Source organism: Anabrus simplex, chromosome 1 (assembly GCF_040414725.1).
Source record: "Anabrus simplex isolate iqAnaSimp1 chromosome 1, ASM4041472v1, whole genome shotgun sequence".
NCBI lineage: Eukaryota > Metazoa > Arthropoda > Insecta > Orthoptera > Tettigoniidae > Anabrus > Anabrus simplex.
This window is the reverse complement of record NC_090265.1, coordinates 886754341-886769111: the sequence shown is the minus strand read 5'-3', so window position 1 is coordinate 886769111 and position 14771 is coordinate 886754341. Positions and strand designations below refer to the sequence as shown.

The 14771-nt window shown below is 35.5% G+C and overlaps 1 protein-coding gene across 2 annotated transcripts in view; it reads left to right on the top strand.

Moving 5' to 3' along the window:
- The window catches only part of LOC136857690 (hemicentin-1), a 509109-nt gene that overhangs the window by 452718 nt on the left and 41620 nt on the right, over positions 1-14771 (top strand). For both annotated transcript variants that reach the window (XM_067136543.2, XM_068225274.1), the window contains exons 46-47: positions 7153-7313; positions 8014-8145. In XM_067136543.2, the coding sequence (XP_066992644.2) occupies positions 7153-7313; positions 8014-8145 (293 nt within the window). The remainder of the gene's footprint in view (positions 1-7152; positions 7314-8013; positions 8146-14771) is intronic.

Below are 14771 nucleotides of genomic sequence, written 5' to 3'. Positions count from 1 at the left end.
TCAGAAAATTACAGAATCTTTAAGGGTAAACCTGAACAGAAAATTGGAAGAAATCTGCAGAAACTTGGCACAGTATTTTGTGTAAACAAATGACTTATTCACTCTGTAATGGGCTTCTCTCCTCCTTCTGTCAGACTCTCCATTCTAACATTGAAATGTGCAAACAAGAGGTACACATTTTTCAATGCATACGCCCCCATTAATGAAGACAACAGAAAAAATCCTGATGTGAAAATATTCTGGGATCAATTGGAGAACGAATTGCTAAAGACGCCAAGCAATCATGTCAAAATTCTGATGGGTGATTTCAACGCGCAGGTTGGGAAAGAACGTCAGTTCCCAAAAATAGTAAGTGGTTATCTGGCTCATACCAGAATAAATATGAATGGGAAGAGACTTATTGACTTATGTGAGACTTTTGATCTTAAATTAATGTCTGCATACTTCAAAAGACTGCCAAGGAAAAAGAAAACGTGGTGCGCTCCACAGAAAGACCTAGGTGAATATCAACTGGACCATGTTGCAATTTTGAGGAGAAACACTAAAGAAATTATAAATGTGGTAGTATGGCAAGGAGCCATTCTTGACTCTGATCACTTCTTTACCCGCATAAAATTCAAGCTGTTACCATTAAAATGTGTCAATAAAAGTAAACCATGAAAAACTTCAAGAAAACAGAAACGACTTTCAAAGACATATGCTGGAGAAGAAAATGGAGACTTGCGAGGATATTCAAGAGAATATGGCAAATATAGCTAAAGATGCACCAGATTGTGATGTAGCAATTCATAGGAGATCTGCAGCCTATAAAGCATTGTACACAGATAAAACAGAAGAAAAATTTGAGACATACAAAGAGGTATGCAAACAGACAGCAAAGACTCTCCAGCAAGCCAAAAGGAATCAAATACCTGAAGAAATAAAAAAAATTGACACGGAATTTAAGAAGAACAATACTAGAACCTTTAACAGGGCCTTTAAAGAGCACATAAATGGATATCAATTATCTACCATGGGATTTCGAAGGGAAGATAGAAATTTGGCTGTGAATAAGAATGAAAATTGTGAGATATTAGCTACATATTTTGAGAAATTGTTGAACTGTGCAAAATCTAAAAATGAATGGCCAGAAGAGGATCCAAAGCAATGGAATGAAAACTCAACACCCCCTGGCGAAAAAGAACTCTGTGAAATAATTACTACAGACTTAAAGAACTACAAAGCTGCAGGGGAAGACTCTGTTGCAGGAGAGGTGCTGAAAAGTGGTGGAGAACTCACAATCACAACTTTAAGACAAGAAATGGAAAAGATCTGGGAAATTGAGGTTATCCCTGAAGACTGGAAAAATGCTGTCATTCATCCTCTACACAAGAAAGGTGATAGAACAGATCCTAACAACTACAGTGGCATTTCCATCACACGTATAACATATAAGACACTGTCTAAAGCACTACAGACGGGACTTGAGGAACAAGTGGATCACCAACTAGGTGAGAATCAAGCGGGATTTAGGAAGGGAAGATTATGCATTGATCAAATCTGGAGTCTGAAACGTGTATTAGAGAATCATCTCTCAAAGGATCTGGTAGTGGTTTTTGCAGACTTCAAGAAGGCATATGATTCAATCAACAGGGAAGTGCTATTCAATATATTAGTGGAATTTGGAATCGACGCCAAAACAATGGCAATTATTAAGCTGACTTTAACTGGGACACATTTGAAAGTTAAGTTCATGGGAGAGATCTCCAAGCAGTTTGAAAAGTAAACAGGAGTCAGACAGGATGATGTACTGTCACCAATTCTTTTCACCTGTGTGTTTGAGAAGATTTATGGGAATGGGAAAATGAACTGGACAGAAAAGAACTACTTAACCAAGTATACATTGGAGGATCAAAAGCGGTGTCATGATTAATTGCCTTGCCTTTGCTGATGACCTCACACTGCTATTTAGGAATACTGACACAGTAATAGAACAGCTGAATGTACTAAAACTACAAGCAGAAAAGTCAGGACTACAGATTTCTTTCGCAAAAACTAAATATATAACAAACATCAAAATAGCCCCTCGGTACCTGAAGACAGAACACTGTAAAATAGAAAGAGCTGATAGCTTTAAGTACCTGGGTGAAATAGTGCAATTGAAAACTAATGAAAGAGAAGTAAACAACACCAGATGGGAGAAGATGGCTGCTGCTTTTTGTAGGACATATCCTGTATACAAGAAAACCATCTCCAGGTGAGCTAAACTGAGGCACTACAATACAGTGATTAAAACGGAATGACTGTACACTAGGGAATGCCTCCAAATGACAGGGAAATCAGGACTGAGAGAAGCTGAGAAATTTGAAAGAAAGATCCTTCGCAAAATAATGGTTCCAAAGATTGTGGACGTATGTTGTGAGGATGGGAAGAACTTTACCGTGACAATGAGAGGCTAACTGAGTCCATGAGAAAATAAGACTTAAATTCTATAGGCATTTATTTAGAATGGATGAGAAGAGTCTAACGAAAATTATTTTCACAATACTAGACAGCAGACCCAAAGTGTCAGACAAATGGTTCAGGGAGGTGAGAAAGGATCTCAAATAGGTGGGACTAAATTCATACAACATCTCAAAATGAACAAAGTTTAGGTCAGTGATCAACAAATTCCAGGGATTCCATGGCGAACCAAAACTTAACCGTGGGTGGACGGAAGAAAGAAAATAGGCTGCCAGAGAAAGGATGCTAAAGTTTTGGGCTATGAAGAAGGCTTCCAGAAACATGTAACTGTTACCTAATGTGGTCTCTAACAGCCATAAATGAAAATATATACATTTAGTTTGAATACATTCTTATTGTTTCAGTTAACCTCTTGTAATTAAATTGGCTTTAAGTGCAGTTTAGAATTGTAGTGTAGTTATTTTATTAGATAGTATCTTGCTTGCTTTATTTTTGTGTAATCCTTGTGCAGTCCTTTCGATATTTCAACATTTAGTGTCAGTTTTCATTTCTGTTTGCATGTAATAATAATAATAATAATAATAATAATAATAATAATAACAATAATAATAATAATAATAAACATGGTACTGTATAGGATTTTGGGCTTATGCCGTGTCAAGAAAATGAGGTGAAATTCTTTACATTTCGCAGAGAACTGTGCTCTGCATCATCAGAAGAAAATCTCGACTGTTCACGAGAAAGGCTTCTTAAACAATGACTTTTTAAATTTAGACATTATAATAGAAGTGGAAATAGTATGTTCATTCACCTCCAGATGGCTCCCTGGACATGGTACAGCGCTAGCATTCAAAGCAGAAGCTGACCGAACCATCAGAATCAGTCTAAGAGGTTCACATAACATGTGTACGTAACATATGACACTGACAGGTGTATGACATTGCCCAAGCCTGGAATGAAACATGTGGCGATGAGGAATGTATGAATTTGGGAAACACCGTGATGAAATACCAATAGTGAAGGGACAGGCAAGGGAACTACCTACGTAAATTATTAATGGCTGGCAACCAGATATTACTTAATTGATAGCCAGTGTTCCTGTTGAAATTGTTAGGATTTCTACGTATTTCCACAGCTTCCCGTATAATCCTGGACCTGTAGTGTCTAGTATGGGTAAGAGCTCAAGCATCTTGGAATATGACATCATGACCCGACGATAGAGCATGCTCAGCTATTGCCCATTTGTCTGGCTGGTTGAGACGAATATTACATTCATGTTCCTTGATACGGGTACCAATGGACCGGCATGTTTGGCCAATGTATACCTTACCACAAGTACAGGGAATTTCGTATACCCCAGAATGTAAAAGTGGGGACAATTTGTCCTTGGTTTTACCCAGACTGTGAGCAATTTTAGTGGCAGTGCCACTATGTTGATGATGCATTTGTGCTCTGGACAGAAGGTCCTGAGAAACTTCATCTATTTCTAAACCACCTAAATCAGCAACATCCTTCAATTAAATTCACTATGGAGATGGACTCGGGCGGATGCCTTCTTTTCTTGGATGTTCTAGTAAGAAAGAAATCGCCTATCCATACAAATCGCTATCTTCATGCAGATTCTCACCACCATCCAGCAGAAAAACAAGGCATTCTCATGACACTCCCCAAGAGGGCGAGATGAATTTGTGAACTATCAAATATCCAGGTGGAGATGGACCATGAAGATGATTCTCAATTTACCAAATGTTAACTGGAAAACTGAAAAATTAATGCAAATGACAGAAAGCATGACCAAAAACATGGTGAAAAAGTAAATTTGGGAAGGAAAGCCAAATCAGAAAGTGATGGCACCAGCTAGAAGGGAAAATATTCTAGATGTGGTGCTGATAAAACCAGATGAGTTCTACAGAGAAACTGAAGGGCTAGACGGTATAAATGATCACGAAGCTGTTCTTGCTGTAGTTAAAAACCAAGGCAATAGAAAAGAAGGTTGTAAAATAGGTCTATCAGGCAATCCCATGTAGGAACATGCAGGGGGGTGGTAAAAAAAGTAATTCTTAGTGGGAACTGGTAAATAAAGAAGTAAACAGCCTATGGGATGGGTTTAAAGCAATTGTTGAGGAGTGTAAGACAGACATGTACTTTTAAAGTTGGTATGGAATGGCAAAAACCCACTATATTGTTCTCCCCAAAAATTTTTGTCAACCGTGTGAGGAATATTACATAAAAGAATGAATATGATAAAATTTTAACTTATTCCCCTCAGGACATTAACAATAATATCAAACAGATATACATAAACTGCAAAATTGAACCATTTGTGTGTCATCATCGCAAACAAAACATAACATTTTGAACTTCTAGTGTTCTACCGCTCGTTATAATCACATAACACTGGAGCTTACCACTGGATTGAGGTGGAGTGCTATACGGGTTTGTGACATCATGTGGAATTGAGTGCTCGTATGCAATTCCAGCCTAATCCAGGCACCACTCATGCACACTATGTGATAGTCAAGCTAAATATTTAAACTCTGATGTAATTAATGCAATTATGCCGACAATAATGAAGATTTATCATTTAAATAAACAGTATTTGAATTTGAATTTGGAACGCTAAGTGACTCAAATATGTATTAATATTATGTAACTAGCACATATCTAGGTTATGTTAGCCAGGCAGTCTGTAAAACGGCAGGGTGGTGGCATTAAAAATGTCCTAGGAAGAGTACTGCACTATATTATAACAGAGAAATGAAGAGATTAAGAATGAGATGCAGGTTAGAAAGAAATTGAGTTAAGAATAGTTGTGGAAGTAAGGAGAGATTGAAGGAACTTACTACGAAATTAAATTCAGTATAGAAGTCAGCTAAGGAAAACACGATGACAAACATAATTGACAGTTATTAAAATGTTGGCAATTAATGGAAGTATATGTATTGATACTTTAAGGTAGAAACAGGTTTCAGAAGGACATTCCAGGGATAATTAATGAACAAGGGAGTGTATATGTGAGGAATTACAGAAGGCAGAAATATTGTCAGCATTATGTGAAGATGGTTGGATATAAAGATAATATCCAGGTTGAGGAGGTGACTAATACTGACAGAGTACGGTACTGAAATTGACCTTTTATACCATTAATAAAGACGTTTTTAAAAAGATACAAAATTTCAAAGCTAGAAAAATAACTGGTACTGGTAACATGCCTGAGGATATACTAAGCAATGGGTTGGGATAGAGTAGCATATCTGAAATATTTTATTTCTGTTTGCATGAAGAAGCTATAGCAATTGAATAGAGAGTTGCTGTACTAGCCCCTGTGTACATAGGAAAGGTTGATAGACACAAAGCGGATAATTACAGGCCTGTCAGCATGACATGTTTGCAAAATCACTAACTAGTTTTATAGAAGGCAGTTTGGGCTTAGGGAAGGTTATTCCATTGGGACTCAACTTGTAGGATTCCAGTAGGATATAGTAGATATATTTGATTCAGGAGATCAAATTGACTGTATTGCTATTGATATATCAAGGCTTTTGAAGGGGTAGATCATGGGAGACTGCTGACAAAAATGAGGGCTATTGGACTAAATAAAAGAGTGACTGAAAATAGAACTCAGAAAATGAGTCTCTCAGAAAATTACATTATCTGATCATGTAACGATTAAGTGGGGGGGTTTTCCAAAAGGCAGTATTATTGGACCTTTATGTATATAAATGATATGAGTAAAGAACTGGAATCACAGATAAGGTTTTTTGTATGTGATGTTATTCTGTGTAGAGTTAGTAAATAAGTTACAAGAATGTGAGTGACTACAAAAAGACCTTGACAAAGTTGTGAGAGGACAGCAGACAATGGTATGATGGTTAACAGGATGAAAAGATGGGTTGTAAAAGGGAAAGTCCACTCACTTTTAACTTCTGTGTTGATGGGGTGATAATACATCATGAGAATGACCAAGTACCTACTGCAAGTGTTAATATAAAGAAAGATCTAATTGAGGAATCATGTTAATGACCTTGTAGATAAAGGTTACAGATATCTTAATATAATTAGAAGATATTTAGGGCTTGCAGTAAGGATGTAAAGGAGAAGGCATATAAGTCTGGTAAGATCCTAGTTGGAGTATGGATCCACCCTTGATATATGAACTGGAAAAGATACAAAGGAAAGCTGTACAATTTATTCTTGGTGATTTCCAACAAAAGAGTAGTGTTACAAAAATGTTAGAAACTTTGCGCTGGAAAGACATAGGAGTAAGGAGACGAGCTGCCTGACTAAGCGGTATGTTCCGAGCTGTCAGTAGAGAAATGGCGTAGAATGATACTAGTTGATAAATAAGCTTGAGTGGAACTTTTAAAAATAAGAAAGATCATAATATGAAGATAAAGTTGGAATTCAAGAGGACAAACTGGGGCAAATATTTATTTATAGGAAGAGAAATTAGGGAATGTAATAATTTATTAAGGGAAAATTTTGATAAATTTCCAAATTCTTTGAAATCATATAAGAAAAGAAAGGTAAACAACTGATAGGCAATTTCCCATTTGGGTGACAGCCCTATATGCAGACATATTATTCATTGGGAGATCTTTTCTTTTTCATTCCTAAAGCTTCATAAGTATTTATGTTGATCTGAACTCTTATTGCTAAATACTCTTGAATCACTCCATAAATTGACTGCATAAATGTTCATTCAACCAGGTTCCTAGTGGAGAAGCTTTCTACAGAGGATATTGGGACACGCTACAACCCACGATCTAATGAGATTACCTATGAGATGTCCACTGCAATCAAAAGAAAGTATAAAAGTAATTTGTGTCCTGATGGATTTGTACTAGACGAGGAACATATGCATTGTCGAGGTAAGTCTCTCATAGTCATTATTTAATATTATGTTGTTCATTTGTGACTGGAAATTATAAACGTTGATCTAACAAATTAGCAGGACACCTAGTTAGTAGAACAAACATGAGAAAAAAATATCTAATCACTTTCATTCCCTCAGGCAATATAACATCCTCTTTATCCTCCACCATTACCATCAAATTCTTTAGCTCTGGTATTTCGAAGTAGTAACAGACAGGAAAGAATTAGTCATCAGTTTCTCTTGTTTAATTTTCATGTTGTACTGAGCACAATGGCAGCATATGTTAACGTGCTACAGCTGTGGAGCCAACCTCCACATTCAACTGACAAGTAGGTTCAAAACCCACCATCGGCTGTCCTGAGAATTGTTTTCTATGGTTTCCCATTTTGACTCCTAGGCAAATGCCAGGATGGTTCTTATTCATAGGCCACATCCGATTTCTTCTGCCTCCTTACCCAGTTTCAATCACCATCATTTATTTCATCTTCATTTGCTCATCAACTGAGGTTAGCATTGGGAAAAGCATTCGGATGTAAAAATATGCCCTATCATTTCATCTTACCTCATCCTCAACCCTGTATCAGGAAACAGGACTACAGGGTAGACATACAAATTGTGCATGTTGGTCTGACAGTTGTTACTTCATGATTGTATTAGACAAGACAAAATGATTTATGAATTTCATCATTTTTCAGATATTGATGAGTGTGCTGACAGACGTACGAACCGCTGCCATGTAACTCAAGTATGTGAAAATCTATTTGGAACATATCGCTGTTACTGTCGTCCTGGATACAAGTCAAGTGCAATTGGCAAACGTTGTACAGGTAATATTATTCTTCCTCATTTGTGACCTAGAAAATTATACGCTGTCTTCAAGAATTTACAGGGCAGTTCACAATCAACTGCAAACAAAGTACTTCCTCCTCTCTCTTGAAAAGGCTTACAAGTTTTCAGTGAATGCAGAAACTTTGGTGGATAATAAATTCCATTACACCTCTTGCAACAAAATTTGTGTCTGCCCCTATGAGGTAGGAAACACATTTCTTTGCAAGGTGCAGTAACATGAACCTCAGCAAACCGGTGAAGTTTTCAGTAACAGTACTCTATTTTGTTTCCATGCAATAATAAACTGTTACAAGACTGTATTTTCATCCAGCAGCCACTTTAACAATAAATGTTTTGCTATGTTGTGTGATATTTTATTCTTTATTAATGAATTTACCTCAATAGTCCTGCCTTCTTTACATGATGGATTAGCAAACTGAATAACAGCATGGTGTGTGAGACTTGACTATATTATCCAGAGTTCAATTCCTGTTGAGTAGCTTATGTATATTTTTTAGTTTTGCCTTTCATTTTAGTGAAATAATTTTCTTTCTTTTATTATTTACTTATTCCTCAACATATACTTTGTTTCTTCAGCTGGTTTGTCAGGCAATATTCAATTAAATATTTTTTTTTTTTTTTAATCTTATGCCATATCAACGGAATTCTAAAATCTCATCTTTTCCTCTTCTTTCCCATTTGTGCATTTATATATCCAGTAGAATTACTTCCTTATCTTGTGTATATTTTTCCACTATTTCAAGTAACTGCTCTGGGTATTCGTTTTTATTTCCATTTTACTTGAAACATGTCCTTTGTTCTTTTATCCAGCTACTTAACTGTCGGTATAATGATCCTATCATTTACATACCTCAAATCCTCCTTGTATTGTTAAATATCCTTCTTCAAGATCTACCTTATTGTTAATGGTATTATTATGTCCCACTAACTGCTTTTATGATTTTCGGTGACACCAAGGTACCAAAATTTTGCATTCCAGTAAATCTATCTGATGTATTTGAGTACTTTGCAATACCACTAGACTGAGCCAGATTCGAACTAGTCAACTTGAGCTTGAAAGGCCAGCACTCTACCACCTGAGCTACTCAGCATGGCTGAAGATTTACCATGTCCAAGAGCAGTCCTCTACTGTAAAACAGCATGTATCTGTCCTTCAGTATCTTTTCCTATCTTCCCTCATACATGGTCTGACTTAGTCCAAGGATGGCTAAGTCCTTCTCTTTCATGAATTTGACCATTTCTTTGGTCTTGTATGTTAATGCCAGTGTGTTAACTGTACTCCTTTTAATGTTGTTGATCTGAATGTAGTCTGATAATAGTCGCCTTTTATTCACAGAATCTATAGTGTTTTGCTTGCTTAGAATGTCTTAGCATTCTCCAAAGCCACATTGTTTTAAAATCTGATGATATAATATCATTTACTATGTTAATATATTTAGATTGACACTTTCATGGCCCGTAATTGTAGACAGTACTTTGCTTTCGGGCTTTTGCCATGTCAGAAAATATGGTGAAATTCTTTACATTTCTCAGAGAACTTTGCCCTGCAACTTCAGAAGAAAATCTCATCTGTTCATGAGCAAGACTTCTCTAATAATGAAAGTTTGAATTTAAGAATGCTTTACTGTTGGTCTATAGTAAGTGGTACTCTCATTTGGCACTAGATGACTCACTGTGCACTAGCCTTCCGAGTGGGAGGTGACGACACCATCTTAGCTCCAATTAAGATGTTTCTAGTTCCATCGTATGTGCATGCAAAGTAAACAGCGAGGTCATCAGATGTATCAGGGACGAATGTGGTAGAAGAATTAAATAAAAATAAAATAAAGTGAAAAATATAGAAAGAAGTGCAACGACAGACAAGATACAAGAATAGAATAGAACTGAAGATGGAAAGAAAAGTGTGTAGTAGAAAAACCAAAAAAATGAGTGTGAGTCATTCATTAGTGTTCTTAATGGAATTCTCAGATTTAAAAAATGGTCTTTTTTTTTTTTTTTGAGAAAATGTTGGATGAACTGTGAAATTTTATATAAAGGTCTGGGTCTGTAACTAATGATGGGTCAGAAGGAACGGCAGTTTTATGTATTTTGGGAAGTACTTTGGCAGTTGGCAGGCCTGGATTCATACTAATTTATTTCTTTCTTTGTCTGTTAACAGACAAGATGCTGATGCTGAATGTTTAGTGTAGGGTCTCTTTTGATTTCAGAAAATGAACTGTCTGTGAAGAATTGTTTTGTTTTTTCTATGTAAACCAAAAACAGTGGAGTTGCCTGTATCGGCTTTTGTTATGACAAGATTATTATTAGTGATTTTCTTCTTAAAATCTAATGGGATCGCCGGCATCAGGCATCCTAGCTAAAAACTATCTTGATCATATAGAACGTAGGGGCCATTGACCTTAGATGTTAGGCCCCTTTAAACAACAAGCATCATCATCATTTAGAACACATCAAAATTAATAATAACAACATCTTGAGTACTATTATTTTTTTCTTCAAGATATGTGGATGACACTCATGTAATCATGAACAAGTGCAACTGACACTATTACCAATCTATTCAGTCTTAATCATATTTACCCACATATCAAATTTACACTAGAATCAGAGAATAATAAGAAAATTATGTAGATCTAACTATCATCAGACAACCTGATTCATTGAGCAACAAGATTTTTAGAAAGCCAACGCAAACCGTTAACACAGTCCATCAAGATTCCATACACCCACATGCCCTTAAATGTGCAGCATACCATAGTATCGTACACCGTGCTTTTAGCATCCCGCTGTCTAAAAAAGAACTTAAAAAATGAGTTAAACACCATTTGCTGGATAGCTGAATTTAACAGCTACAACAGCTCCTTTATAGAGAAAATCTATATATATAAAATAACATGTCCTGACTGACTGACTGACCGACCGATTCATCATCGCCGAGCCAAAACTACGGGACATAAAGAAATGAAATTTTGAGGATACATTTATATTGGGATGTAGGTGCTCACTAAGGAAGGATTTTCTGGTATTCCTTCGCTAAGGGGGTGAAAAGGGGGGTGAAATTTTTAAATGAGGATATCTATATCTCAAAAACATAAAAGTTTACAGACGTAAAACTTGGTATTTGGAATCTCCTTTAAGAATAAAGAAACATGTGATTTTTTTTTTTTTTTTTTTTTTTTTTGTTTTCACAAAATCCCATTAAGAGGGGTGAAAAAGGGGGGAAATTGGTTGAATACCTTTTATGAAGATACTTATATCTCAATATAAAGATGTTACAGACATGAAAATTGATATTTGAAAAAATAAAGAAACACATATTTTTTTGTTTTTGAAAAATCCAATAAACAGGATTGACAAACGGGGTGGAATGTAAAAAAAAATACATCTAAGCCTACAATATATCTCAAGACACTTAACATGTTACAGACTTGAAAACTGGTACTTGGAATCTCCTGTAAAAGTAAAGAAACACAGATAATTTGTTTTCAGAAAATCCACTTAAGGGAAACTGAGAAAGGGGCTGAATTTTAAAAATGGTCATATCTACAGTATATCTCAAAAACTTAACATGTTGCAGACGTGAAAACTGGTATTTGGAATCTCCTTTAAAAATAAAGAAACACATTTGGGGAAAGGATCTTGGTGGGGGATGAAAATGGAGATGAATTTCTTTTACGAGGATACATATAATTCAAAATTGAAGATGTTACAGTTGTGATAATTGGTATTTGAAAGCTCTTGTAAAGAAATGGGTACTGTTTGTTTTTTTGAAAAATTCATTTGAGTGGAGAGTGTGAAAGGAAGTAAAAAATTTGAATTCTTTTTCTGGAGAAACTTATATCTCAAAACTGAAAGTAACAGACGTGGAAATCGGTATTTGTAATCTCCTTTAAAAATAAAGAAACACGCATTTCTTGGGTGGGGAATAAAAAAGGAGTTGAATTATTTTCATGAGGATACTTATATCTCAAAAACTGAAGTTGTTACAGTCATGAAAATTTGTATTTGGAATTTTATTTCAAAGTAAAGAAACATGTAATCTTTTGACTTTGGAAAATCTACTTAAGGGGGGTGAATTAATTGAAAAAATTAGTTGAATTCTTTGTATGATGATACTTATATCTCCAAAAACTGAAGATGTTACACACGTGAAAATTAGTATTTGGAATCTCTTTTAAAAATAAATCAACTTGGGGGCAGGGGTGGTGAAAAAGGAGTTAATTCCTTTTTATGAGGATACATTCGTCTCAAATCTGAAGAAGTTAGAGTCGTGATAATTGGCATTTTTGGTTTTCGGAAAATTCACTTAAGGGGGGAGGGTGAAAGGAAGTGAAGAAATTTAATTCTTTTTATGCAGAAACTTATATCTGAAAAACATAAGGTTATACACATGAAAATTTGTATTTGGAATCTCCTTTAAAAAGAAAGAAACACGCATTTGGTGGGTGGGATCAACTTAACGGGCTAGAGTAAAAAAGGAGTTAAATTCTTTTTATGAGGATACTTATATCTCAAAAACCGAAGATGTTACAGACGTGAAAATTAGTATTTGTAATCTCCTTTAAAAATAAACAAACACGCATTTGTTTTTGTTTTTCGGAAAATTGACATAAGTGGTGTGGACTTAAAAATAAGTAAATAAGGAGTTGAAATATGTTTATGAGTATACTTTATCTTAATGATTGAAGCTGTTACAGACGTGAAATTTGATATTTTGAATTTCCTTTCAAAATAAAGAAACGTACTTTTTTGTTTTCGGAAAGTCCACTTTAGGCGGGAGTGGGGTGGAAAGAAGTGAAGAAGAAGAAGTTGAATTATTTTTATGAGTATACATTTATCTAAAAAACTGAAGGTGTTACGGACTTACAGACATGAAAACTGGCATTCTGGAATCTCCTTTAAAAATAATGAAACACTTTTTTTGGAAAATCCAGTTAAGGGGCTGAAAAGAATTGGAAAAGCGGGAGAATTTTTAAAATGAGTACTTGTATATCTACATTATATGTCAAAAACATAACATGTTAGAGACAAGAAACTTGGTATTTGGAAAGTCCTTTAAAAATACAGGAACATGTACCTTTTTGTTTTCGGAGAACGCACTTAAAGGGGGGTGAAAAGAAGTAAAAAATGGTTGAATTATTTTTTTATGACGATACTTATATCTTAAAAACTGAAGATGTTACAGGTGTGGGAATAGGTATTTGGAATCTCCTTTAAAAATAAAGAAACTTGTATTTATTTTTTTGACTTGAGAGAAGACTGTTTCTCACATGTACAGTTCTATGTTGCATGGTCGTCTTAGCCCCAAAAGGTAATACCGCAAACATGTTTTACAAAGAATTTCTGGGGTAAATGAAACTTAATTTTTGGGTAAGTTTTTATACTTTAGGAATTTTCAGATAATGTCTGAGGAACGAGTACTTTGATCAAATTACGAAATCCACTCGAGCAAAGCCGCGGGTAATTGCTAGTCATTAATAAAGATAAACATCAACTTTCAACTACCTTAACAAAAGAATGAAACTTGCAACAGTTTTGTATCTACTTTCACATTTAGTAACAAACAACTCTACCAAATCACCAACATATTTTCAAAAACATGACGTCAAAATAGCCTTCAAAACTTATAAACTTCAGAACTTATTTTACTCAATACCATTTCTATTAATCATAGCAATTTTACCTGTGGAAACAGACTTATAATAGCAAGCAATTCTTAGAGTAGGAAATGGACTGGTAACCAGCTACGCAAGCTGGAACAATACCCCGATGTGTCAGCTATACAGAAGGTCAGCAGCCTAGCGAGTGGCTATGGCAGATCTGAGTCAGTGGCAGTGTGTGTGTAAATCAACAAAGCAGTGACAGTGAACTGGATGACTCAGCATTCGGACGAGACATCCTCAATCCAGGAAAATAGCTCAAGGAAAAGAGGAGGAGGGGGGCCTCTAGGAGGCAAGACAATACAGAGAGGAAAGAAGAAAAGAAATGTAAGCCAGTGCTAAATTTTAAAGACATTTGGGCTTAAAAAGGGTTGACGAGGACTGAGCAAATTGGGGATTGGAAGAGGAAATAGCTCCCTAAGTGGATATTTTACAGTTAGAAAAAGCATGAATGATGAGATGTAAGGCCTTGGCTTCAGCAAATTTACCCACAAATAGATAACTAGACTGGGTCGTGGGATTGATAAATATCAAGGGTATATTGAGTAAACTGGGAAGTGATGAAGTCAGAGATCTAATGCAAGGTAATGAGATTACAGGAATGGTTGAGACTTGGTTGCTGGTGGGGTAAGAAGTACAAATACTGGGTTTTAAGGTGTGTAGTAGAATGAAACATAAAAGGAGCCTGAAGGGGATATCAGTGATCGTAAATGATGAAATATGTAATCATGTAGAGCTGTGAGAATCAGGATTTGTGGAAATGATTTGGGTAAAAATACATAAAGGAAATCAGAGTGGGAGAGAGGAATGAGAACCACAGATAATATATCTAGAATTAAAACAATAATAGATAACTATTTAAAGAGGAAAGGAGGTGGATTATATATTGCAGCAACAGACCTTTAAAAAGCATTTGATTCAGTGAGCAGGTGGACTGTCATTGT